Consider the following 23,862-nt stretch of genomic DNA (forward strand, 5'->3'; position numbering starts at 1 on the left):
TGAACTTCTGCTACTTGGTTGGACTTTATAGGCTCTACTCGATGCCTTTTGACTGTTGCCGTTATGGCCTTCGCTCGACTTGTCCGTGGGCAAGGAGTGTTGATCGGTCTTGAAGTTATGGATCCCGTTTTGGTCAATTTGCCTCTATTTGGCCTTCATGGTTGGATTTTTTAAGTCAATCCTCTCTCTGGTTTTCAAGAGCTCGATTTTAGGAGGTCAATCCTTTTGATTGTTGCCATTATAGCTTCTGCTCGACTTTGGGAGTTCGGCCTTTAGAAGGTCAGTCTTTGGGAGTTTGGCCTTCAGGAGGTCAGCTTTTAGGTAGTTACCTTTGGGAGCTCAATGTCAACTTCTAACTTTACATTGACTGTGCTTAGGGACATATGATCCTGCAAAAAGAAAAGAAAATAGAATAGTGGATGGAGGCTTTGAGAGACTCTTACCGTGAGAGTTGAGTTTTGTGTGAGAGCCCTTGGGTTCTACTTGATTCCTTCTTATTATTTATCTCGGTTTGGACTTGATCTTTGCCTCAGCCTAGTCTTATTTTTGTTTCAATTTTGCCTTGGTTCAGCTTTGATTCTGACTTTGGATCAGACTTATTTTTGACTTTGGCTTAGATTGATTTTAACTTCGGACTGGCCTGATCTTGACTTCAGATTGGCCTTCATTTTGACTTCGGATTTATTGAATCTGACTTCGGATTGACTTTTATTTTGACTTCAGATTGGTTTGGATTTGGCTTCAGATTGGCCTTCATTTTAACTTCAGATTAGCCTTCTCGAGTTGATACCATTATGGAGCAAGTGGCTCATCCCATTGGTCCTGGATCGGCATGTTCGAGAGGTTCAAGAATACGCCACCTAGGAAGCCTTTGCAGGATCCCTCATCCTAGACTGAGATTTCTAGTGTAGACTCAAGCTCGGCCTGGCTTAAGATGAAGACTTGGTTCCATTTCAGAACTCTAGACCTGCTCTGCACCGACTTGGGTTGCATTGCGCGCGATCTAGTCCGAACCTTCACATGGGATTAGCAAGGTGGTTCAGTCAGAAGGTGGGATTGGCAAGGTCCGAACTTATTTGGATCTTCCACTTATCTCATATCTTCGGCTAGTACGAAATCACCCTCAATATATATAAAATTGAAAAGATTCAAGAAAAAATTTAAGAATCTATAATGCGTAATCTATGGAATCAGGATGCCTAGATTTTATGTAAACCACAAAATACTACCTTGATGCTTTGATTTAAGGCCCATACCAAAAATATATCATTCATGCGGCAGGCATCTTGCCCCGTTTGCCAAGAAACTGACGGACCATTGACTTCATATAGGGCAGGCTTCTTCTTTTCTATGTGCCTATTTTGAACAAGAAATTCAACAGTTAAGGACTTATCCTATTAATGGAATTATCAATTTCATAATAAAAAAAATCAAAGAAAAAAAATCATATGCAACATTTTTTTGGTATAGTCAGATGATACATAATAAGCAAACTAGTCATTTAGCAAACTAATATATATTTTTAAATTAATTGATATATATTTTTAGAACATTAGATTTACCAATTTATAATATATAGCCATATGATACACATTTTAGTAAATTAATCATCTACCGATTCAATATATGCTTCCAAATAAATTTATATCCAAAATATTATATTCACTAGTACATACTACATGACCAAATGATATACATTCATTGTTCTTTCTAATGCATATTACAAGTTTTTTTGATGCACACTCAATAACAATCCAATAAATATCTTCAAGTAAATTGATATATAGTATTTAGAATATATTTTTTACTAGTATACACCATATTGATAGATGAAACATACTAAGTAAATTAGTCATCTAATAAGTCAATACATACATTTATATTAATTGATACACAATTTACAGCGTATAATATTTATTAATACCAATATATGGTGCATAGTATCATAGATTTGTCTAGCATAAAAAAATTTATGTGTGTGTGTGTGTGTGTGTGTGTGTATATATATATATATATATATATCATTCATTAAATTCTATGAACTCTAAGGTGATCCTTGACAAAAAAAATTGAGGATCCGTTTGGTTGGAGATAATCTGGTAAAAAAAATAAATTTCATATCAGATTACCATATTTGGTATGAAAATGAAAGAGAGAGATGGTAAAAAAATTGGTGGGCCTCATATTTATTTTTCAGAGAGAGAAGATAAAATAAATACCATAAGGGTTGGTATTTAATAAATTTTTGAGTGATTGTAATTCATACTTGATAAAAATATTCTAATAAAATTGTATATATAATCATTGAATTTATTCTGATGTCTTTCTAAATTCATTCAATAAAGAATTTTTGAAAAAAAAATTAAGTTGGAGATGGTATTATGTAAAGAGCTACATGATTATAGTCATTATATAAAAATTAATCAAAGATGACAATACTATTTTAATATTAAAAAAATATTTTATTTTGAAAGATATATTTATAATTTAGTAATATTTCTATATACATTTATTTCCAATCAAATATAATAATTTTTTTAATATTATTTTTTAAAATATTTTTTTACTAATCAATTAAAATAAAAATTTATTTTTTTTATAATTTTTTAAAATAATTTTTAAATATTATCAAATTATTCTGTAATCTCGTGTATCCCAATCAAGCGGACTCTTCGGATTTCGAGGAGAAGAAAAAGCTTCGGAAAAGGGAGGAAGAACCCATAGATGGAGGAGGAAGAGGACAGGTTTTGACGAGAGGGGACCAAACGTTGGAACTTGAGAGGGTCTACTACGTTCGAGCTAGCCTTCCCTCCGCCCATTTAGCATGCCACTGATTACGAAATGGCTGGCGACCCACCAACCAAGAGTTTCGTTCTTTTTATCCTCCCAAGATGTGATAAATGCTAGGCTCTCTCTCCCAAATATTTAAGTAGCGAAACCACGCCGATCGAGGGACAACGGTTTGTCAGAAATACATATGAAGATTGTTATTTTCTCTTTCATAAGGTCCAAAGATATATTATTCTTTAAGAAAATGCATTATCGAAATCGTACTCAACAATCTGAGGGGGATGCATCAGAAGCAAGGCCTAGCGATCAGAGTCTCTCGGATGGTAGCATTCCTCGCTGATGGCGAGCTAAGTCGTCTTCAATCGGAGATGTCAAGCTTCACACCAGCTTAATAACTTTCGTAGCAAGATCTCCGAGATACTTAAATTATTTTCTTGTACTTTGCTGAGTTGGAGATAAGAATCATCACGTCCAAATGTTTGCATGCAGGCAATTTGGTATCTAGAGTCTGCTTTACCGTAAGGTCAATCACCTTTGCTTGTCACTGTAAGCTAATGATGTGCGAAAGCAGCAAGCAGAACGAAGTTAGCGGGGTGGACGCCCACCACCAAATGGAGCCATCATTTCCAGTTTTTGGTCTCATACGGACACCCATGCCAATGATAGGTATTGGGCATCCACCATTTACTCAAAATCCCTGCCAACTTAGATGGTTTTGGTACTAGACTCCTCATATGCCAGATGGTAGCTGCTGGACCAAACCTTGGTTGATTAAGAATGACATGCTTTGACACACAGGAAACAACGTTCAGAATTTACCATTTCTTTCAAGTACTCTATTACCACCTTTTGTATGTATCTCATAGGAAGGGTGCCTTGTGTTCTCGTTAAGAAACTAAATTCTTGCACTTAAGCACTGTTAATTGGGCACAAGATGAGCAAGCAAGCCAACCATTGATCAGCACCGAATCGAAAACTATGGCAAGAATAGACCCCACCCTGAGCTTGGCTCTAGAAATAATCTTTAATGAGACAAACGGGCAAATATTGAGCTAACAGCAGGTTGCTTGCAATCGGCACGTTCACTTGATACCTTGATAAACCCTACAGGAACCAATAGATGGCTTATCAGACAACCTATGGAGATCAAATCATTGCATTTCTCATGTTGTTTCAATTATGAACACAACATTCAGACTCCAGTTGACTTCATTTGAAGAGATTGGTAATGAATGATACTTTGGGGAAACAATATTAATTCAGTTATCTGTAAGCTTCTTGATTATACAAGAACCAAATGATCATTCATAACTTACAAAAAATCGGGGTGAAAAATTCAATCCCTTTTTGCATGCTCAGACTGCTTCACTCACAAAAACAAAATACAACAGGAGCTGCATGAGACCAGCCTATAGACTCATTTTGAACATCACTGCCTCTTCAGCTTGCAAAACCAAGCACAATCCAGGTAATGGACCAATCACAACATTGAAGGACAATTTTTTTCAGCCAGGGAAGAAAGAATTACATAGCACACAACTGTAATGTACAGAAACAAGACAAATTCCTATAATTGCCAACTAGAAAAGAGAAAAGAATCCTAATGTTAGTCGTTGACATTGATGTCTCTCTTCAGAACAAGGTTCCCAGAAGCATTCTTAATGAAGAGCTTCTCCACCAATTCATCCCACTTAGTTCTGCTGGATTTTGAGCTACGGTGGGAGGTTGCTTCACCTTGATTTTCTGAAGGTGAAGGGTCGGTGTCATCACAGGGTTGTTCTGTTGATGTCACAGCATGTGGTACATTCAAACTCACTGCTCTTTCCAAGGCATCCTTGTGTTCTTGTTCGATACTCAGCTTCCTCTCCATTTTTTGCTGCAGTGGTGGATCTGTGGCCACAGCACTTTCTTTTATTCTCTGAGAAAAATCAGCCACCATTAGGATCTATTCTGTGGTTTTTAGCATTGGTTCTAATACTACTTTCAAAGCTCAATGATATTACCGATACAGATAATAGTGAAGGCTTCACTTACATCAAAAGCCTTTTGTGATTCTCGTTCTATCCAAAGAATTGCATGGTCAGATGTAGTATTACATGATAGCACAATATGTTCAAATCTTCCTTCTACTGGAATGGCAGTCCTTACCTCAGGAGGATATCTTCCACATCTGCCATAACAAAGAGCACCAATTTTTCCATCAATGCAAGTGTTCCCATGACTGCAAAAATTAATCTCATTTTCTGTGCACAATAAAAGACTCAGGACAGCATTGTTTTATATTTTCCGTGGCATGTCTAGAATTCTCTGCATTGGTTGGATTTCTCAACAAATTGTACCAAATTTAAAATAATAATTAAGCAAGAAAACCGAAAAACGACAAAAAGGCATGGTTAAGTGAACAAGAACAAGAACAAAAAAAAAAAAAAGAACGAAGTTTGGTTAAATGAGGAAGCTTTTGATTGAAATGAAAAATAAAAGAAGGAAAACAAGGAATTTTAATAGAAATAGAGGAGAAGAAATTATCTCAACTAGACTAATGTCATATCATCAGAAATTCATAACTATATCGAACAAAGTTTATGGTTTTGTCAAGTGACATAAAATGACCCTCCGTGATCAAGAGCAGAACAAGTATTGCAACATTTTTCTTTTGGTTCAGTCGAGTATTGTAACCTTAATTATTGAAAGATTTTGAAAAGAAAGAAACAACCCTCCAAAGATGTTTTAATAGTCGGAACTCTAAGTAGATAAACATGAACATTATCAAATAGGTGAATAAAACTCTACAGAAGATTTAACTACAAAAAATTGAAAGTGATTGAAGCTTGTTAGTTAACTTAAGGGCTTATTCCATGTTGCCCAGGGCATGGTGAGACCCAGCTTCTATTGGAGTAATATTCAAGTTTGCATCCTTACAGTATTGAAGTATTCAAAAATGCAAGCCAAGTTTTTTTTTTTTTTCTTTTTTGTGTAACAGTATAGCTGTCAAACAGACTGAGAAGCTTGAGCTTGGCTCAAGAAAAGCTTGAATAAAGCTCAATTTGAAGCTAAAGAAGCCTAGCTTGAACCAGCAAAGCTAGATAAGAAGACGACCTTGCTCAAACAGTCTCAGCATGAATATAGTTATATTATATATTATATTCTATAAACTTTATAGTATAATTATATATTATGTATTATATTACAAGTTATATACTATATATTATATATTATATTGATAATGTACTGCTGGACTAAGGCTTTAATCAGTGTATTTTGTTAATCCTTGAAATCAAGTAAATGTTCAGACTTGAACCAAGCTTGAGTCAAGCTACAATTCAAGCTTGACTGAGCTAAATTCAAACTTGAATTGATTTCAGCCAATTTAGTATCATCAAGATGATCAATTGGGCTTGTATCTAGCTAAGTTCATAAGTAAGCTTGAAATAATAGCCAACGCTCGCCAAACCATCCCGAACCAGATGGTTCGGATGTGCAGAACTATATCGGCGACTAACGTATGCAGTTCGGACGTTCGATTCGGAATGCCTGTGAAAATAGCGCAAGAGAGAAGGAAAGAGACGAAGAGATGAAGAAGAGAGGAAAAAAAGGAAAAGGCCAGTGGTGGGCGGCGGTGGCCCATTGAGGCCGTCGGAGGGCCGCCAATCCTTTGGGTCTCCATAGTCCTTTGCAGATGGAGAAGAGAGAGAAAGGAAGGGAGGGGAAAACGACGAGGCCATTGGAGGGCCATCAAATGGCCGCAATAGCCACCGGACACCTAAAACACCCCCATGGCCGCTGCTCTTCGAAATCCATTGTCGCTTCACTGTGCATCAGATTTTTTTAAAAACCAAATGAAATAGAGTGAAGCCCCTGTTTCAAACCCACATGGCCGCGGGGTTGTTTTGAACCGTCTAGTGGCCAGGCGGCCATCTGACGGCCTCCCTGCTACCTTCCCCTCCCTCCCCTCTCCCCTTCTGTCTCTCTTCTCATTCTCTCGCAGAGGACCATGGAGCCTAGGAAGCCTTGACGGCCCTCCATAGTCCTCCGGTGGCCACTACCGGCATCTCCTCCGGTCTCTCTTTCCTTCCCTCCCTCTCTCTCTCCCCACTCTCTCTTTCTCTCTCTAGTTCATCCTCCATTTCCGTGTCAATTCGGATCTAATACAGTTCAATACGGGGCGTACTGACTCATACCAGCGGCCGACTAGTATGGGATCCGGTTTCAAATCGACGATCCTTGGTAGACAAATCAAGGCTATCCAAGAGTTAAGCTGGAAAATATTTTCAAATCGAGCTTGATCAGACCTGAGCTTGATCGAGCTAAGCCTCATTTACACCCTACGTGATAGTGATATGCACACTACTTTTAAGGAAACAATTGATATAGAAGTTAGAGGCCTCATGGAAGTCACAAAGTAGAAGGCAATTCCAAAAGTGTCAGCATAAGAAATTGATCACAATGAAGTTAAAGAGTTGCTAAAGAGTTGCTAAAATGAGAATCAGGATTTGACGTTTAACACACTCTAGGTGGTAGATGAGCAACTAAGTGGCCTGCTAACACCTAGGCACTGCAGGTGCCCAGAGGTCAAGACTAAAAATGATGAATTAAAAATAACTAATAAATAGAAGGATGAACTGATAAAGATGGTTACTATCTAATAAATCAACATAGCTCATAGCTCATCAAATAAGATGAAGTCAGTGAGAACAATCAACCTGGGAAAATTCCAGTACTCACTCATAAATCAATCTCATGCAAGGTTTGAAATCCTAGTGATGATACCTTAGCAATTACTAGGATGGCCTAGCATACTGGCAATTCACTGGAACATCATTTTTTTTCACTTTTTGGTATTTTAGCATTTGCTAAGGTTGTAATTTAGGATTTTGAGCTGATAACCAAGTCAGTATTCACTGGATCTGAGCTCTCACTCCCTTCTTCCTCTTCTTCTGTGGTGCAAAGTTAATGACCGAAGGAAATAGGCCATTGCCTCTTCTTTACGTCCCCGGCAGTGACGGGCACTGACTAGTCCTAGTCATCAACCTGGTTCATACTGGATGATGCAAATTGGCTCTAATCAGGATGTCTTGGTTTTACATGTTCCAAGGTCCCAAACCCATCATAGGATATATCTCATCAATCTTATCCAAGATGTTTGGGATGGACATAGGTATACCATCCCCACCTGAACCACCCAAGTCAGGGCATCCTGAATCCTTTCAGGGTAGAACCAAGATAAGACAACATGTTAGGTTAGGATAGGTGAGCTGTTTGATGCCTATCCCAGCCTTAATATTGAGGGAGGTGCAGAGAAGGCCTCCCTGCCTATTCTTTAAGCAAAAAAAGGCCCAAGAAGCCCAAACTTTTGAAGATTTCATTCAAAATCCTACCCCGATAAGGTAAAACTCCTCCTTCCCTTCCTTTTTTCATTTTTTTTCCTTTTTGAAGCCTAAAACGGCAAAAAAAATAGAGAAAATGAGACAAGATCATGATTTCATGATATTCTATGATAAAAATGATCAAGCAAGGTCGAAGAAATCATAATTTTTGTTAATTGTATAAATTTTTATATTAAATAATTAAAATTTAGGGTTAAAAATTATTAATAAATAATATTCAATCTTTTTCTAAAAAATTGGTAGCATATTTAAGGATACACATGTTACTTGCTATCTCAATTTGATAGCAATTTATTTAAATTTTGGCATGATCATGGCTGAATGAACCTATGCCCAAATTTAAATAAATTTAAAAAAGATAAGCGGTGATTGGTGCATACCCATGGGTTGAAAATATATGAGCACTCTAATATAGTACTACACTAATCCGAATTAAAATCAATTTTTTAAATATTTATAATTAATTATTAATAAAAATATTTAAAATTATAAAATTATGAAAATTTAGTATTATGCATAAATAATTAAAGTATTTTCTAAAGTAATTCAGCCTTTGTTTTTGCATTACAATGTAAGTTATGTAATTTTTAAATAATTCTTTATATAATTATTAATTTAACTAAAAATATATGATCTGTTTCTTTCAAACTTACAGAATTGGATCTAAGAAGAAAAAAAGGAAGTAGAGTGTCAAATAGGTTCAGAGCATGGGGTGATGATTTTGGACCGGCACCATTGAAAGTGCAAATGGTGTGACTTGCAATAGAAGAATGACAAAATTGAAGCAGCATCTGACTATAGTTACCCTGATACAGTTGCTTATAGGAAATGTCTACAAGAGGTTCTGCTAGATGTTAAAAAGTATTGCTGATTTAAGGAGAGCAAGTACAAAAATCCAAAGAGTACACACTAAATGTTGGGTAGTTGAGCCACCTTCATACCACTTCACGAATCCAAAGGACATAAGGTGTCAAATCCAGATGACATGGAGGCATAGATTTAGGTTGCCATATGGGAGAGCCTAAATGGTTGGTGGCAAAGGAAGGATGTTGCTAGGCACAGGACTTATTTGGGCTCAAAATTTGAGCCTTTTCTAGTTCCAAGTCCGCTAGGATAGATCCAAGTTAGAAGAGGAGCTAGTCAGTCATAGAGGTTATAGAAAAAGGTGGTAGCCAGATTTCATCTATGTTTGGGACCTTCTGCAGCAAAACAGGAAAGAAATCCAATTATATACCAGAAGGGGCTATGTTCATCATGTAGATCCATAGGCCTTTCCTAGTAGAGATTCTAAGTGGCACCAAACTAATACTATGCTTATAAAGAATAAGAAAAATGATATATGGAGAGCTATTATGTCCTTTTACTTAGCGTATCTCTGCCAATGTTGCAAAAATACACATTACCAGTCTATTATCAACTCCATTCAAAGAGCTAGTCAGGGCGTATCTCTGCCAATGTTGCAAAAATACACATTACCAATCTATTATCAACTCCATTCAAAGAGCTAGTCAGGGTATAGATCTTGTGGACCAAAAGGCATACACAAGGAGCTACTGGATAGTAATGAGCTAGAGAGATGGATAGCCTTCTATCAAAGCAAGCGGAATACCTATGGTGCGACTCTAATATGTGATGGTTTGACGATGCCCAGCATATGAAGCATCATTAATTTCTTGATATATTGTGATAAGAAGACCTTTGTCCATAGGTTGTTTTAGATAAAATGCACAATGCTCATTACATCCTCAACTTGATGAAGTAATATTGATCATTTAGGGAGCAGTATGTCATATAGTGGTTATGGATAATAGACCATAATATAAGGCCAGTAGGAAGATTCTGATGATCAAGATTCCAAATATTTTCTGGATCCTATGTATTGTCCACTGCATAGACCTAATTCTAACAGATATCAGCAAAATCTACCGTGTAGCGGGTATGGAGATAGTCCAATCCATTATAGCCATACATGGGTGTTGTCTTTGATGAGGAAGAACATTTGGGATGTGATATTAAGGCCAATACTCATCCACTTTGCCGTGCAATACATTGCATTACATAACCTTATTGAAAAGAAGGCAACCTACGTCAGATGTTCATGAGTGCCGAGCGCAGGAGAGTAGATATGCCTATAGTGGCGCAGAAGGTAGTCATGTGGAGGACTTAGTGACAAACCAGCAGTTTCGGAAGCAAGACGAAAAATAGTTAAAACTATTACATCATTATGCAAATGCTCAAGCTTGCAGATAGCAAGAAGTTCCCTCAAATGGGCTTCCTACACCATATGATGAGAGTTGCTAAAGCTGAGATAAGACAAGAAGATACCAAGCATGCCAATGAGTACATTGACACTATTGAATAGAGATGAGATTACCAGATGGGGGTAGGAACTTATATCTAGAAGGTAATCATTTGTCTATTCTTAATAAACAAGTATATTTCTTATACTTGTTTATTCTTATAAAATAAAATCCAAGTTTAGCCATATCTTTGTTTAAATCAATTACAAATATCTTGGCAACCTACTAACTGAATCAAAGTTTCCGTATAGTATTTAAGGACCTATATCACATGATTTATCGATGGATACTGATCCAAGCATTGTCGCTTGATGCCTGGAGGAGGTAGGTTCATTTTAGTACAATAAAGGATTATTATTTATAAATTCAAGTAGATCATTGACATCATATATCCCATGTGTTGCACAACTAAAGCGTTCAAGGCTCATATAGCTTCCATGAGAGGGCAGCTATGGTAAGCAACGATCATACGAATCCAAGTATCAAGGTTTGCTATCCCAATATCCGGCTTCATACCGGTGCCAACTTGTTACTGTGTCGGTAAGGAGCCGGTTTGGCATACCAATTATCAATATGCCCCCTATACTGCATCTTGATACCAAAACAATACAATACAGTATGTCCCATATTGCCTGATTTTGTACGGTATGAAATAAAAAACCTTGTTGAGTATTTCTTAACATGGACAAATTGATCAAATATTTTATGATAAATAGTGTTTGACATGCAATTTACTTAAATCTGCTTAGAACTGAATGGTGGTTTCACTTTGGCCTATCAACAAAACACCTTAGAAGGCTAATAATATACATTCTCTCACAGATGGTTTTCTCCAGTGGCAGTGGGCATCATTGGTCAATTTTCTCCAATACAGAATAAAAAATGTCTAATCAAAAGCCGAATGATTTGGTATATGTCCGCTATGGACATAACCTCAAGCTCTAATTGAAACACAAATGAAAGTGGAACTGAAGTACGATGATCTACTTCACAATGATTTGGTATATGCTAAGGACGATCTCATGGTGGTTAGTTTGAGGGTAGTAGCAACAACCAGAGCTTCTTCTCAACTGACTAGTTTCATAGCAAGGGAAGCTAGGTGGATGTAGAACAATGGGTAGAACGACAAATGCCATGCTCACAATCAACGAGAAACCAAAAAGGTTGGGGGAGCTAGTCATTCAAGATCCATGGAACCAGTATCGAAACCCGTGCCAGCCAGTCGACGAGACGAGTTGGAATGAGTCCATACCGGAACGAACCGGTGCGAACCGACACAAGCAAAGAAAAGAAATGGAGAAGAGGAAAAGAGAAAAAAGGGGAGGGAGAGGGAGGGGGAGGGAGAGGTGGCCGGAGGAGACGCCGATAAGGCCACAGGCAGGCCGTGGACGTGCTCAGAGGGCCGCCAAGGCCTCTGCTTCCTCCGTAAAATCACGGTCGAGAAAAGAGAGAGAGCAGGGGGAGGGAAAGAAAAGGAGGGAAGAGAAACTGATGAGAGGCCACCAAAAGACCTTGACTGGCCATCGTGGCCGCCGAACGACGAATCGTGGCCTGTGGCTCTGCAGCATGAAACAAGGACGATCCTCCTGTTTCATAGGATTTTCTTAAAAAACTCCGATTAGAATGAAGCCGCGATCGGTTTGCTGGCTTCACTTGCCAGCTTCACTATTCATCATTATTTTAAAAAAAATATGATGAATAGAGCATCACCCCTCTTCCACGGTTGTGGCTCTGTCTGTGCCTTTTCACCATCCAGTGGCTATGGTGGCCATCCAATGCCCTTCGACGGCCTTTCCATCAGCTGCATCTCCCTCCGGTACCTTCGCTCCCCCTCTCTCTATCTCTCTCGATTAACATGCTATTGGGTGACATGGAGATGCGAAGGCCTACGTGGCCCTCCGACGACCTCGATGGACCACCGATAACATCGTCCCCTCTTTCCCTCCCCTCCTCTCTTTTCCTCTTTTTTCTCCTTTCCCTTGTTCAGTGTTGCGATTGGGAAGACCAAACCATCCTGATTTGTGGTTGGTACAGCTCGAATGCCCTAAACCATCCTATTTGAGACAGTTCGGTGAACAATGCAGTCATCATTTCAAGGCTCTATGCTTGAGACATCCTCCTAGAAATTTGATAAAGAGATGCTAAAAAGAGACCACCATGATACCTAGTCAGGGAAGTAGGTGGGTCCAACCAAGGTGGTGGGCCGGCCCAGTTGAGCCACCCAATAGTGCTAGGCAGGCAACGGCATTCAAGAAGAAGCAACTTCTTAGATTAGCAAGAAAGGAAAGAGAAAGAGAACTGAAAATCCATTGGAGAGTGGATGAGGGGCCTATCCTCTTTTATTCAAAGACTAGTGAGCCCTTAAATAACTGGTTGTCCAGATCATCTAGCGATATGAGCGACATGATAATTATAATTCAAGTGATGATGCACTTGGTGGCCAGGGAGGTAGCAACTAACACTGCATGGGTGCATATGACTCGTATCACTATGATCGTGGTCCATTCATCAGGAAGTCACAATTCATTCATACCGTATTTGATATAGACCATTGCATATAACCTAGAGCCTGTGACGATATGCTTGCATACAAAAGATGGGCCCATCAAGGTGGTTTGAGACATTAGGCTGCTGCTATAAATGATGTAGCACGCAAAATGGGTCTTTGGACAGCTGATTTGAATCATACACTAGATCATATTTCACACGCTCAAGATGACTTACATGGATATCCTCTGAGGCATCGTCATATTTGAGCAGCTATTCTTCTCCACAACCTTAGCCAGATTATGGGTTGGAGTTTGCTACCTCAATTTTCCCTTAAGTGGATGGCTAGCCCAATATCAAACATCGGATTAGCATCAAGATAGATATCAAGGAGGCTCAGATTATAAAATGGATGGACAAATTAGTTGGGTTGCAGTTGAATCCTAGGCCCCAACTATAACTAGGATCCTGATGTCTATAAATGATATAGACACTCCGCGAGGAATTATACGTTGATAGATATTTTGCACTTCAAATCCATTTCATATATGTATATTCAATTATATGTATCATGTATTCCATATATTAGAATTGCATTCAATAAACATCATATAGTATTCAAGACCAATATGACATTAAAAGCATCAAAACAACATCATAATCATAATTCAAACAACCACAATTATCAAAATAAGCACTCAAAATTAAAAAATAAAAAAATAAAAGAAAATGGTGTTCTAGTACAGAACTAGTATGCCATAAGGCCCATAACATACTGTGTTGATATGCTACCAAATAGGTACCATACTATAATAGTCACTGACCAGTATGACACTTGGTACAAATTTGGTGAACCTTGAATGGATGAATGATAAACAGGATTTTAACCCTTTTATCAAACTAAAAAATGATGCAAAATATCAAGATGGGTTAGCAGAAAGATCATCTCAGTGGCCATCTTTTAAAATTGTCAAGATAACCATTGTTAGTCAATATCTTGGGGAAAAATAGGATGGTGCAAGATGGTTTAGAGGTCTATCTAACAACTTTTATCCCATTAATGATCTTATCCATTTCTGACTAGACCAGGAATCTTGTATATAATTTCACTTTGCTACATATTGGGATTTCTATGACTCCTCATCAAAGTCATGAGGCATCGAAAAGATTAGAGACAAAACTACAAAAAAGAGCAATTCTATCATTTCTCAACTAAAAGTAGAGTTATCTAATTTATAACAAATATCACTTACCTATTTAAATTTATTATAAACGATCAAAGTTGATTGAATCCAAAAACTATGAAACTATGCATTTCTGGCGAAGGATTAAGTAAAGCATCACAGTTCAACAGGTGGTACCTCACAATTTTTTCAAAATGTCAATAACAAAAACTGAAGATTTGTATCAAGCTTAGTTTTGGTATAACATAATTCAGTCACAAGTGATGACTGATGATTTGTGGAAGACTACTTCCTTAAATAAAGGATAATTACAACTGTACAACTCATGAAACAGTTCGACAATTTTGATGCAGAGTACATGCTCCCTAGAGCTCTCAAAGTTAGAAATAGAACTCCTGATCTCCATAACTACTCCAGTTATTAGTTTGTTGAACTCATGCATTAAAGCTTTATTTTCTACCCAGAATTCTGAAATTAGTAGAGTTTAAATGAAGTGAATGAAAGAATAATATATTACAAAAAGATATCATTAGTACTAAGTAAGCAAGGGCAATATTATCAAACAAAATGTGCCTCAAAAAAAAAATTGGCACATCATGAACAAGGGTAAAGCACACATTTTTCTCTTGCAAAATTAGGAATAATATGAATTTAGCTATTGGCATTAATTGCAAATAAAAATTTGGTCATCACAACACATGCTACTTCTTACTAAAAAAACAAGCTAAGGAAGATTTGAACTAATCTTTAACTAAATAATTTAAATAAACCTATATTTCTTCTGCATGAATTTGATAGACGTGATAGTTTATGTATTGTCGCATTTATATTCGTAGATACTAACATAAAATACAATCCGCTTGGCTGCACATGCATCCTCATATCAAGGTCAACTCATCTCATCAAGACCTAACTGAAAGCAACTCCTAGCTTCAGGTTTCAGTCATTCTCAGCAGTTTTGCTAAGTTTCAGCTAAATTTGTCAATTTCAATTTATTTTGATGGTTTTGGCCAGTTTATCCAAAACTAAATGAAACTAGGCATAAATGTTTCTTCTAAAAATTATGTTAGAATATCAGGATAGTTTCTTTATTAGTTTAAGTGTGATTGCATTCTTTTCTTGAGTTAAAGAAGAAGATAGATAACGAATTTAATCCCTAATATGCCAAGCCCTCCAAAAACACCCTTAATACTATACTTTATAAAAACTATATGAATAATTAGATGCAAGAACATTCACAAAATATCTTTTATATAAAATAAAAATAGTATTCCATTAGTTCCATCTTAACCCCAAAAATATAAGAAAATCAATATTTGGAGTTCTATCGAAAATGAAATAAAATGACTTTTTGGATAACTGAAGTTACAAACATAAAACATATGAACACACATACCTACAGATACCTACCAATTTACACACATGAATACATGTAGAAACATACGTATATGCATAAACATATCCATAGTAATTTCACTTATGTGCAATATTAACTTCAGTTAACATTGTCAAAAAGTATGGAACACTAAACCATCCTAAACCGGATGGTTCAGGGCATTTCAAGCCATCCCGACAGCACACCGAAACGGTTTGGCTGAGAAAAACGGCACACCGGAGGAGGGAGAGGGAAAGAAAGAAAAAGAGAGGAAGAGAGAGAGAGGAGGGAAGGGAGAGAGGGCACGACAACACCGGAGGCCGACAGTGGCCGATTGAGGCCCCGAAAGGTTGTGGAGGCCTCCACGGCTCTACATCGCATGATAAGGCATTTAATCGAGCGAGAAAGAGAGAGAAAACAATGTACCAAAGAGAGGCACAGTCGGTGGAGAGGCTGTCCAGGACACTGGGTGGCCACCGTGGCCACTAGACGGCAGAAAATGCACGGAGGAGCCGCAGCCGTGGAACAGGGGCAACCGCCTTGTTCACTCTTTTTTTTTTTTTAAATGAAGATGAATAGTGAAGCCATAATAGCTTGTATCCGCTTCACTGCTTGAGAATTTTTTTTAAAAGAAACCTAAGAAATAATGAAGCCGGCAATAGATGTGTCGGCTCACGTATATTTTTTTTAAAAGAACCTAAGAAATAATGAAGCCGGCAATGGATGTGCCGGCTTCACTTACGTGCCGACAATCCCATTGCTGGCTTTGCTATAATTAGGATTTTTATAAAAAAAACCTGTGAAATAGGGGCGATCATTTCTATTTCACGCTCATGACACCGGAGGCCACGATTGCGCCGTCCAGCGGCCACGACGGCCAGCCAACAACCTCCGATACTTCCTCTCCCTCCTTTTCTTTTCCTTCCTTCTCTCTCTATCTCTCTCTCAGTCGAGAATTAGCGGATGAAGCGGAGGCCTGCACTAGCGGCCTGCCTGTGGCTGCCGTCGGTGCCTTCTCCCTCCCTCCCCTCCCCTCTTTCTCTCTTTTTCTCCTCCCGGTTCGCTTCTTCTCCTATGTGTTGGTTCATGCTGGTCTGGTCCGGTACGGATCCATACTGATCCAGAACCCTTATAACAAAAATACTCTATAAGTTGTCCACAATAACTTATTTTATTATTTTATTTTTTATTGTCAAATTGAAAATTTATATACTTAGCTGAAAGTGAGTTCTCAAACATTGCCTCATATGCAAAAGCCATCTAGAGATCACATTGCATTGGTTTAAGGCAATTCCCATATATCGCTAAGCTGTATGGTGGGTTGTTAGGGGCCAACATAGGCAAAAGTGGTAAGCATATATGGTTCAGGTCCTAATGCTGTGATCACATATTCTTCTCACTCTCTCCTCTTCATTTTAATAATTAGTAGGTATATTCATTGCATTAGTATACTTGAACTTTGAGCATACTGCATAAGAGGATCTTGTTAATTTTTAAGGTTAATAAGTCAAACTGTACTAATATAGGCTCTCAAAGAAGACCCAAAGCATGTTTTTTTTTTTTTTTATGAACTTACTTATCTATTTTTAGTTTCATCTATGTTTATATTCTAAATTCCAGCATATACACTATGCAATACCCCAGCCACCTGCATACTGTGGCTGCTTTTACTATAGGACTATAAAAATAGAATCATTTAAGCTATGATGCATTTTTCCTCATCAGAAAGGTCATTTATCAAACATCAGAAACTCACCATAAAAGTCATGACATCATTACTCATAAGTCAGAGCAACATACAGTTTATTTTAAATAGAATTAAGATAGTCCTGACTAGAACTTTATAACTTTTGGTGAGGATATATGTTCCAGTTATCAATGGAATATGTGAATTTAAGATCGATTCAGCTTGTCCCCATATCAAATCCTAATGGCCTGGAAGGATGCATAGTTGATCCAAGACTTCAAAAGATCTAATGTTAGATGATCCCATGCTTTTTCTTTAGAGTTGGTGAGGTGAGTTGGATGGAGAAAGATGTGGGTCAGAGAGAAAAATTTAACAACTAAAAACCATCAAGAATGGGACTTATTACCTATCTCCATTCATTGAAACAAGTTCAGTTGTCAAAATATTAAAAGAAGATCAATAGGAGCAAATTGCCCTATGACCAATCGCCAAACTCATAAGCTGGTGAAACAATTTTAACTTTTTGAGTTCTCTCTCTCTTTCTTCTCCACTCAATTGCAAGCTGGGGCTTTCAATCTTCATAAATGATATGCAAGGTTTAAGATAATGAGGTATGGCATATGGGGATGTATCGACTAGGTGGTGGGTGAGGTAGACAACGTATCAAGAATTGTGCTGACAAAGTGCATCAGTGGGTACAGATAGATGCGCCAATACACAGTTGTATGGCCTTGCTGGGTTTATTTTTGAATCACACAATTTTTAGGTGTAGGTTTTTGAATTCAACTAAACCTCAAAAGTCATTGATTTTGATCATGGGTTCACTCTAATAGATGAAACCGATAGCAGCATCCAATGATCAAGCAACGTTTAATCCCCATATGACAAAATCTTTCATGATTTTTATGTTAAACACATTCTGTTCAAATTTTGACCAAAAAAAAAAAGGGAAAAGAGGGAGGGGAAAAGAAGATTCCTAGCAGGAAAATTTCCTAGCCCCAAAAGAGACAACGAAGCTTTGATACCACACTTAATATCTTTAGGCAGTATTCCCTTCTCCCTGATTTCATTCCCACTTCTAAATGGTGGAGAGGGATTGCAAAAGGTGCTGATTTAGTCATCCCAAGATATCCCAAGCACTATTGTTCGGTCCAAGGCCCATTCAGGCTCATATCTGGGCCCACTCAGGCTAACCATTCAAGCTCATTTCTGGGCCCATTTGGGTTCAAACTGGGGCATATCTACCTTGACCTGCCTCCAGACGGCTCAATCAAAGGTCACTTTGAGCAGTCTAGGTGTGGTTTGGGTAGTATTTGCCCTTAACCAGTGCCACTTTGTACCGCCTAGGGGTCTGCTACATATTGATGGGTAGATACAATACTGAGGTTATTCCAAATCATGCGATCAATCATGCCAGAAAGCAATGAGCCCATCAACAGATAGAAGATCTTTTTGTTTAGCCTCATGTATCTTGTTAATTGAGTCCCACTTCTAGTTTCAGTAGCCCTAGATGCTTGAACTCAATTTCCCCTTTGGTTCATCAATAAGCATAAAAATAAGGACTTTTGTGATTCCTGTTTTCGTTTCTAAATTTAAGCTTATATGGGTTTAGCATCCCCTCTTCCTCTTAAACTATCTATTTTTCAATTTCCATTCAATTTATCCTACAAAATCCCATTGATAAATGCATTTGTCCAAAAGACAATCCAAAGAGAATAAACAGCAATACAAGTTCAAATAGGATGAGTAGGGATCTATTTACAGGTAATAGAAGCTGAGTTATGCATTAATATGTTGACCTAAACATGGATTGAGATCGATGCATCAATGACACAGTAAGGCAACAAGGTGGGATATTGTTGAGCTAGACCTTGCTGGTATGGTAGGCTGGCCTAACCTGAGCATGACACAACTCAAGTCATTGCCTCCTTAACTATTAGTTAACACTTTTAATAAATATATATATATATATTGAATTATTTTTATTTAGAAAACAATAGCTAGTTTTCTTCCACAATCTCTACCACTTCCCTCCACAGACTATTTACAATCATTTATTTAAGATATCTTTGACTTTTTTGTTTTATTTTCTTATTGACCCTTCAGAATGGAAAGCATTTATATAAAAGTGTCATTTTTTAGATATTAAAGAAAGATCATATTTCCTATTTCTGCAATGTACCAACCATAACAAAAGCTACCAAAAATGCATGTTTTTGGTTGTTTGTATGGATATGTCAATAATATGATTTACATATTCAATGCAGGTCATCTAAATTGTAAACCAATATGATTAATCTGGATTGTAAAAAAACAGGTTTCCCTAGCTTATCTTCCCTGTATTTGACAAATGCATAGAAAGTTTAGCATTTTTTTGTATACAAGGATCGATACCAGAACAGAACAGTTTCATTCTTTCCAACTAACACTAACTCAATTGGATAATTGAGACAGTAATCATTAACTCGCAATATTCTAAATTCATTGGTTTCTCTCCATTCCACAAAGTTAAAAACATGAATTGATCATAGGGTCATTTTCCTAATGCCAAATAAATTCCTCCAAAGTCCAAAGGGGTATTTTAACACCCTTTCTGAAAGAAAATCCATTTCGCTACAAAGTTGACCATCTTAATGAAGATCATCTTACACCACAGCCCTTGATAGAAATAAATCATTCCTTGAACATGGTGAGCTATGCATAGGACTCCACTTCTTAAAGTAGAGGTTGCCAGGATATCAAAGCACATAAAATACCTCTCATTTTAGCACAAATCAAAATTAATTCTACCCATATATCTGGGCCAATACCTATCATCTATTAGTGGACCATTCCCATCTAGAACACCCAATGAGTCCTTATTTTCTGCCAAACAGGCAATCATTTATATTTTGCACTTGCACATAGTCTATGATATTCTAAAATACCCACAACAAAATCATCAACACCACAAGACCAGCATTTGATTAGACACCTAACAGCTTAATAAGGAGATCAAATTGGATCGATGTACATGAAAGAAGCACTAAAAGCTCTAAACATTCACAATGGTAATGCATGCAGCCTCCCCCGGTCTCTATGGAACAACATCAGTTGCTTTCACAGCAAACTAGTAATCTGGCATGCAGGCACAGACTTGAACCTTGCTTCATGGGATTACTATTTATCAAAAGCTACTATCTAATTCTCAAAAAAAAGAAAAAATTTCTAATTTTTGAAAGCAAGGGTGTTTACATGTGTAATAAAAAGACCATGAAATGGCTTTACACTAACTGTTTTCTGGTGAGACGGGCATTGCATAGCAAGATAGTAAATGGAGAAGTACAGTTTTGAAAAAGCAGCAGAATAGAACCTACAATTCTTAAGAACTCTCATATACCCAATTTCACAATGTAGCATCAGCAGGATATCGATCCACAATAGCATTCCTATCCTATTACTTATTTAAGTGAGTGATCTATTTCTAGCATGGTTGGTTATTCCCATTATAAACATGATGACATACTTCTCTTAATTCCCAGCAAAATTTCTTTTCACTTTATTGATTGAACAGAGATTTTTTCCTATTTATTTAACTTGGAAAAAGATGAACAACGGAGAATCCGATTAAGATAGATTCTTAATAACATAATAAAGATGGAATTAACTGGAAAGCATCTGAAAGATGCTTTAGGAAAAAAATTAATCACCCAGAGAAAATTTAAAATCTCCAGTGGATTTGTGCTTCTTTGATCAGATATAAACCAGCAGAGGTTACAATTCTGATAATAGTGTGGATTTCACTATCCATGCTAAGTACTAGACCAGTTCTTAAAATCATGCCTTGATCTGTATTTTAAATCTTTTGAGGATTCTTTGATCATGGTACCTGGTTTGATTATTAGGCTTTACTTTTTCTTCCAGAGTTTGTAATGTCAATCAGAGCATACAGAATCCAAAGAAGGCCAAAATTTGACATGTATCTTAGGTCTAAATTTGGCCGTATGTCTGAGCTGTCCTCATATTTCTAAACAGAGAATTCTCCATGAAATTGCACTCACAATCCGGAGGCAACTTGTCAAGCCTTAGAACTCAACAAATGGATTGGAAAAAAATAATAATAATAATAATGGAGGAAAACTAACCATGAACTAAAAATTAATTTATTAGTTTCATCAGAGGCACTAACAAAGTGATTGTCTAAGGGACCAGTGCTCCACATATCTCAATCTCCCTAATTTTGCAAAGTTTTGCCGATTATTATGAATTAATAAAAATATGCAAGGACAATGGTGTATCTAGATTGCCCTAGCGGTCAGTCCCTCTTTTTTCTTCTATCTTCTTCTTCTCCTCCCGCATTTTCTCTTTCTTTCTCTTTTTCCCTTGCTCACTTCCTTCTTCTCCTCTCCCTCCCTAGCCAACATTCTTCAGAGAAGCTAATAAGAACTCCAAAACATATGGCCTTGCTTTCCTTGAAAGCTGGTCAAGTTCGTGCTCTCTAAAACTTCAGAAAACTATAAATTCCCTTAACTATTACATGAATCATTTCAAATCTTAATTCAAACCTTGCATCTTTCTTCCCTTAGCCAAATCATATCTCTCCAACATCAATTTTAGAGAAAGAACTGTACAAAGTCAAGAGAAAATTCATCGCATCAAAATATTGTTCTAAGTAACCTTTAATACATGTTGACCTCAGCAAGTCCAAAAATTCTGTTCTCAAGCCTCCTTTCCCCATTGAGTTTCATCAACCTGAATTTCTTTCAAGATTAATAGGTAATGCAAGCATGCTCAATGGCAAGTAAACAAGGTAAAATGAATAGGCAGAGTAATTTTCTACATATATCTCAAACAATAAAATAAGGTTTGTTCGTTGTGGTTATGACTCAGATATTTTTAGAACAAATGGAAAATCTTCCAAAATTCATGCAAAAATAAAGAAAAAACTGAGGTTTATCTACTAAGTCACACAATATGGTTGCCCTTATTTTGGAGCACAAAAAATGCCAGATAGTTTATTACCTGCAAATTTTTCTCTCAACAATATGATACATTCGACCAGCAGCATATAGCCTTCTTGGATCATTAAGCTTTCTCTTTTCTGGAACAAATGTATCTCTCATGCAAACTAAAAATAATAAGCAGGGCAAGCTGCCCAAAGCAGTAAGACCTGGTTTAGAAATGATTATAACACTATAGATATGCAGAAAATATCAGAAATACTAAAGCTTGGAAAATTATGGACATGCAATAACTCACCAAAAGATAGATCCAAAAATATACTCCAAGGGTGTTGGAGTTCTTGGCAAGAAATCATCCTGGAAGAATTTATCATGTAGGTGTCAAGATTGACATCTAAGGATCCTCATCAAATGCGATAATAAAAGTCACAAATAAAATAATCAAAAGGTGAAAATTTGATGCGCTTTCTTTGACATAAAAGGTAAAAGACAAGTTGTCAAACTGAATACATAAATATATTCAAAAAATAGAGCATAAAGCCTAAACCGTGTGGCACAATAAAAAGTTTTTAAGTTAGTATACAAATGAATAAAATTGCAAATAATGAAAATGACTATAGATTAGTGTTATTATATTGAAATATAGAGTATAAGCAACCCCAGCAAAAGTCTCTGAGTATGCAATGTCAGTTTGCTCATCCTCCACTTACTTGAATTGCTTATGTATACTCTAGTCTTATTATTTTAAAAGAAAGAGAAAAACTTAATAAAAGACTAAAAAGTGTATGATTAATGGGAAGAAGCATGTAGGCATGTTATGCACTTGGTAGATTTCCGGTACTTATACAAAGCCAAGGAACACAAATAACATAGCTTTTGGCTAGCCTTTTCGGGTGAGGTATTGGGTTGTTATCATTAAACTCTCTTGTCCATATAGATTTCTACTACCCATGCGATTAATAGGTAACGCCCATAATATCCATTCATTACAACTGAATCAATATTTAACCATCCATTTCTTTGCTATAGTTCTTAGCTGACTCATCTTGTCAAACTTATTCAGAAACCTAAGGAAACCTAGAGTAGTAATAAGTATTAAAGGAGGAGAAAAGCAATTTAAGTAAACTTTGTGTAAAAAAGTTGAGATTGTTAAGCTAGTTTAATATGTTTTCAATAATTTCCACCGTAGTTAAAAGGATAAATTCAAAGCGATAAATAATACATTCGACCAAGAATGAGAAAACAACTTAAGAAACAAAGCCTACTTATCCTGCAAAAGATGAAGAAACCATATACACCATGAGAAATTAGAGGCTTGAGAAGAGAACTCATGCAGAAGCATAGGTGTCGAAAACTACTGAATATTATGTGTTAATGGGTTACATATATAAGCAATGTATACTCACAAGTAGCATGCATCTAAAAGCATGTGCTGTAGATTTCTGTACAACAGAATAGCCATGGAAAAACAATAATATTCCATCAATTTCCTGACATGATGCGCTAAAACTAAGAGCCCTTTTTGAACAAATCAAATGCAATCACAAGATTGGAAAGCATAGGTAGCAAAAATGTTCAAAGCATCATATCAGAGGAATCTCCCAACCATGACTACATAGATCAATGGGATGAAAGTAGCATTATTCTTTCATATTAAATTGGTAAAATCTCTTTACATGAAAACCACGACTCCAAGTAGCTTACCCACCAAGTAT

At 36.8% G+C, this 23,862-nt stretch overlaps 1 protein-coding gene across 1 annotated transcript in view; it reads right to left on the reverse strand.

Annotated features, from left to right (window-relative positions):
* Positions 1 to 4,029: 4,029 nt before the first annotated feature.
* LOC105033730 (uncharacterized) overlaps positions 4,030 to 23,862 on the reverse strand; it is a 21,511-nt gene continuing 1,678 nt past the window's right edge. Inside the window, exons 2-5 of the mRNA XM_010908636.4 lie at positions 22,446 to 22,504; positions 22,209 to 22,337; positions 4,825 to 4,960; positions 4,030 to 4,708 (exon numbers count right to left, since the gene is read on the reverse strand). Coding sequence (XP_010906938.1) covers positions 4,397 to 4,708; positions 4,825 to 4,960; positions 22,209 to 22,337; positions 22,446 to 22,504 — 636 coding nt within the window. The 3' untranslated portion in view covers positions 4,030 to 4,396. The remainder of the gene's footprint in view (positions 4,709 to 4,824; positions 4,961 to 22,208; positions 22,338 to 22,445; positions 22,505 to 23,862) is intronic.

The sequence above is a fragment of the Elaeis guineensis genome, chromosome 3 (assembly GCF_000442705.2).
Source record: "Elaeis guineensis isolate ETL-2024a chromosome 3, EG11, whole genome shotgun sequence".
Taxonomy (NCBI): Eukaryota; Viridiplantae; Streptophyta; class Magnoliopsida; order Arecales; family Arecaceae; genus Elaeis; species Elaeis guineensis.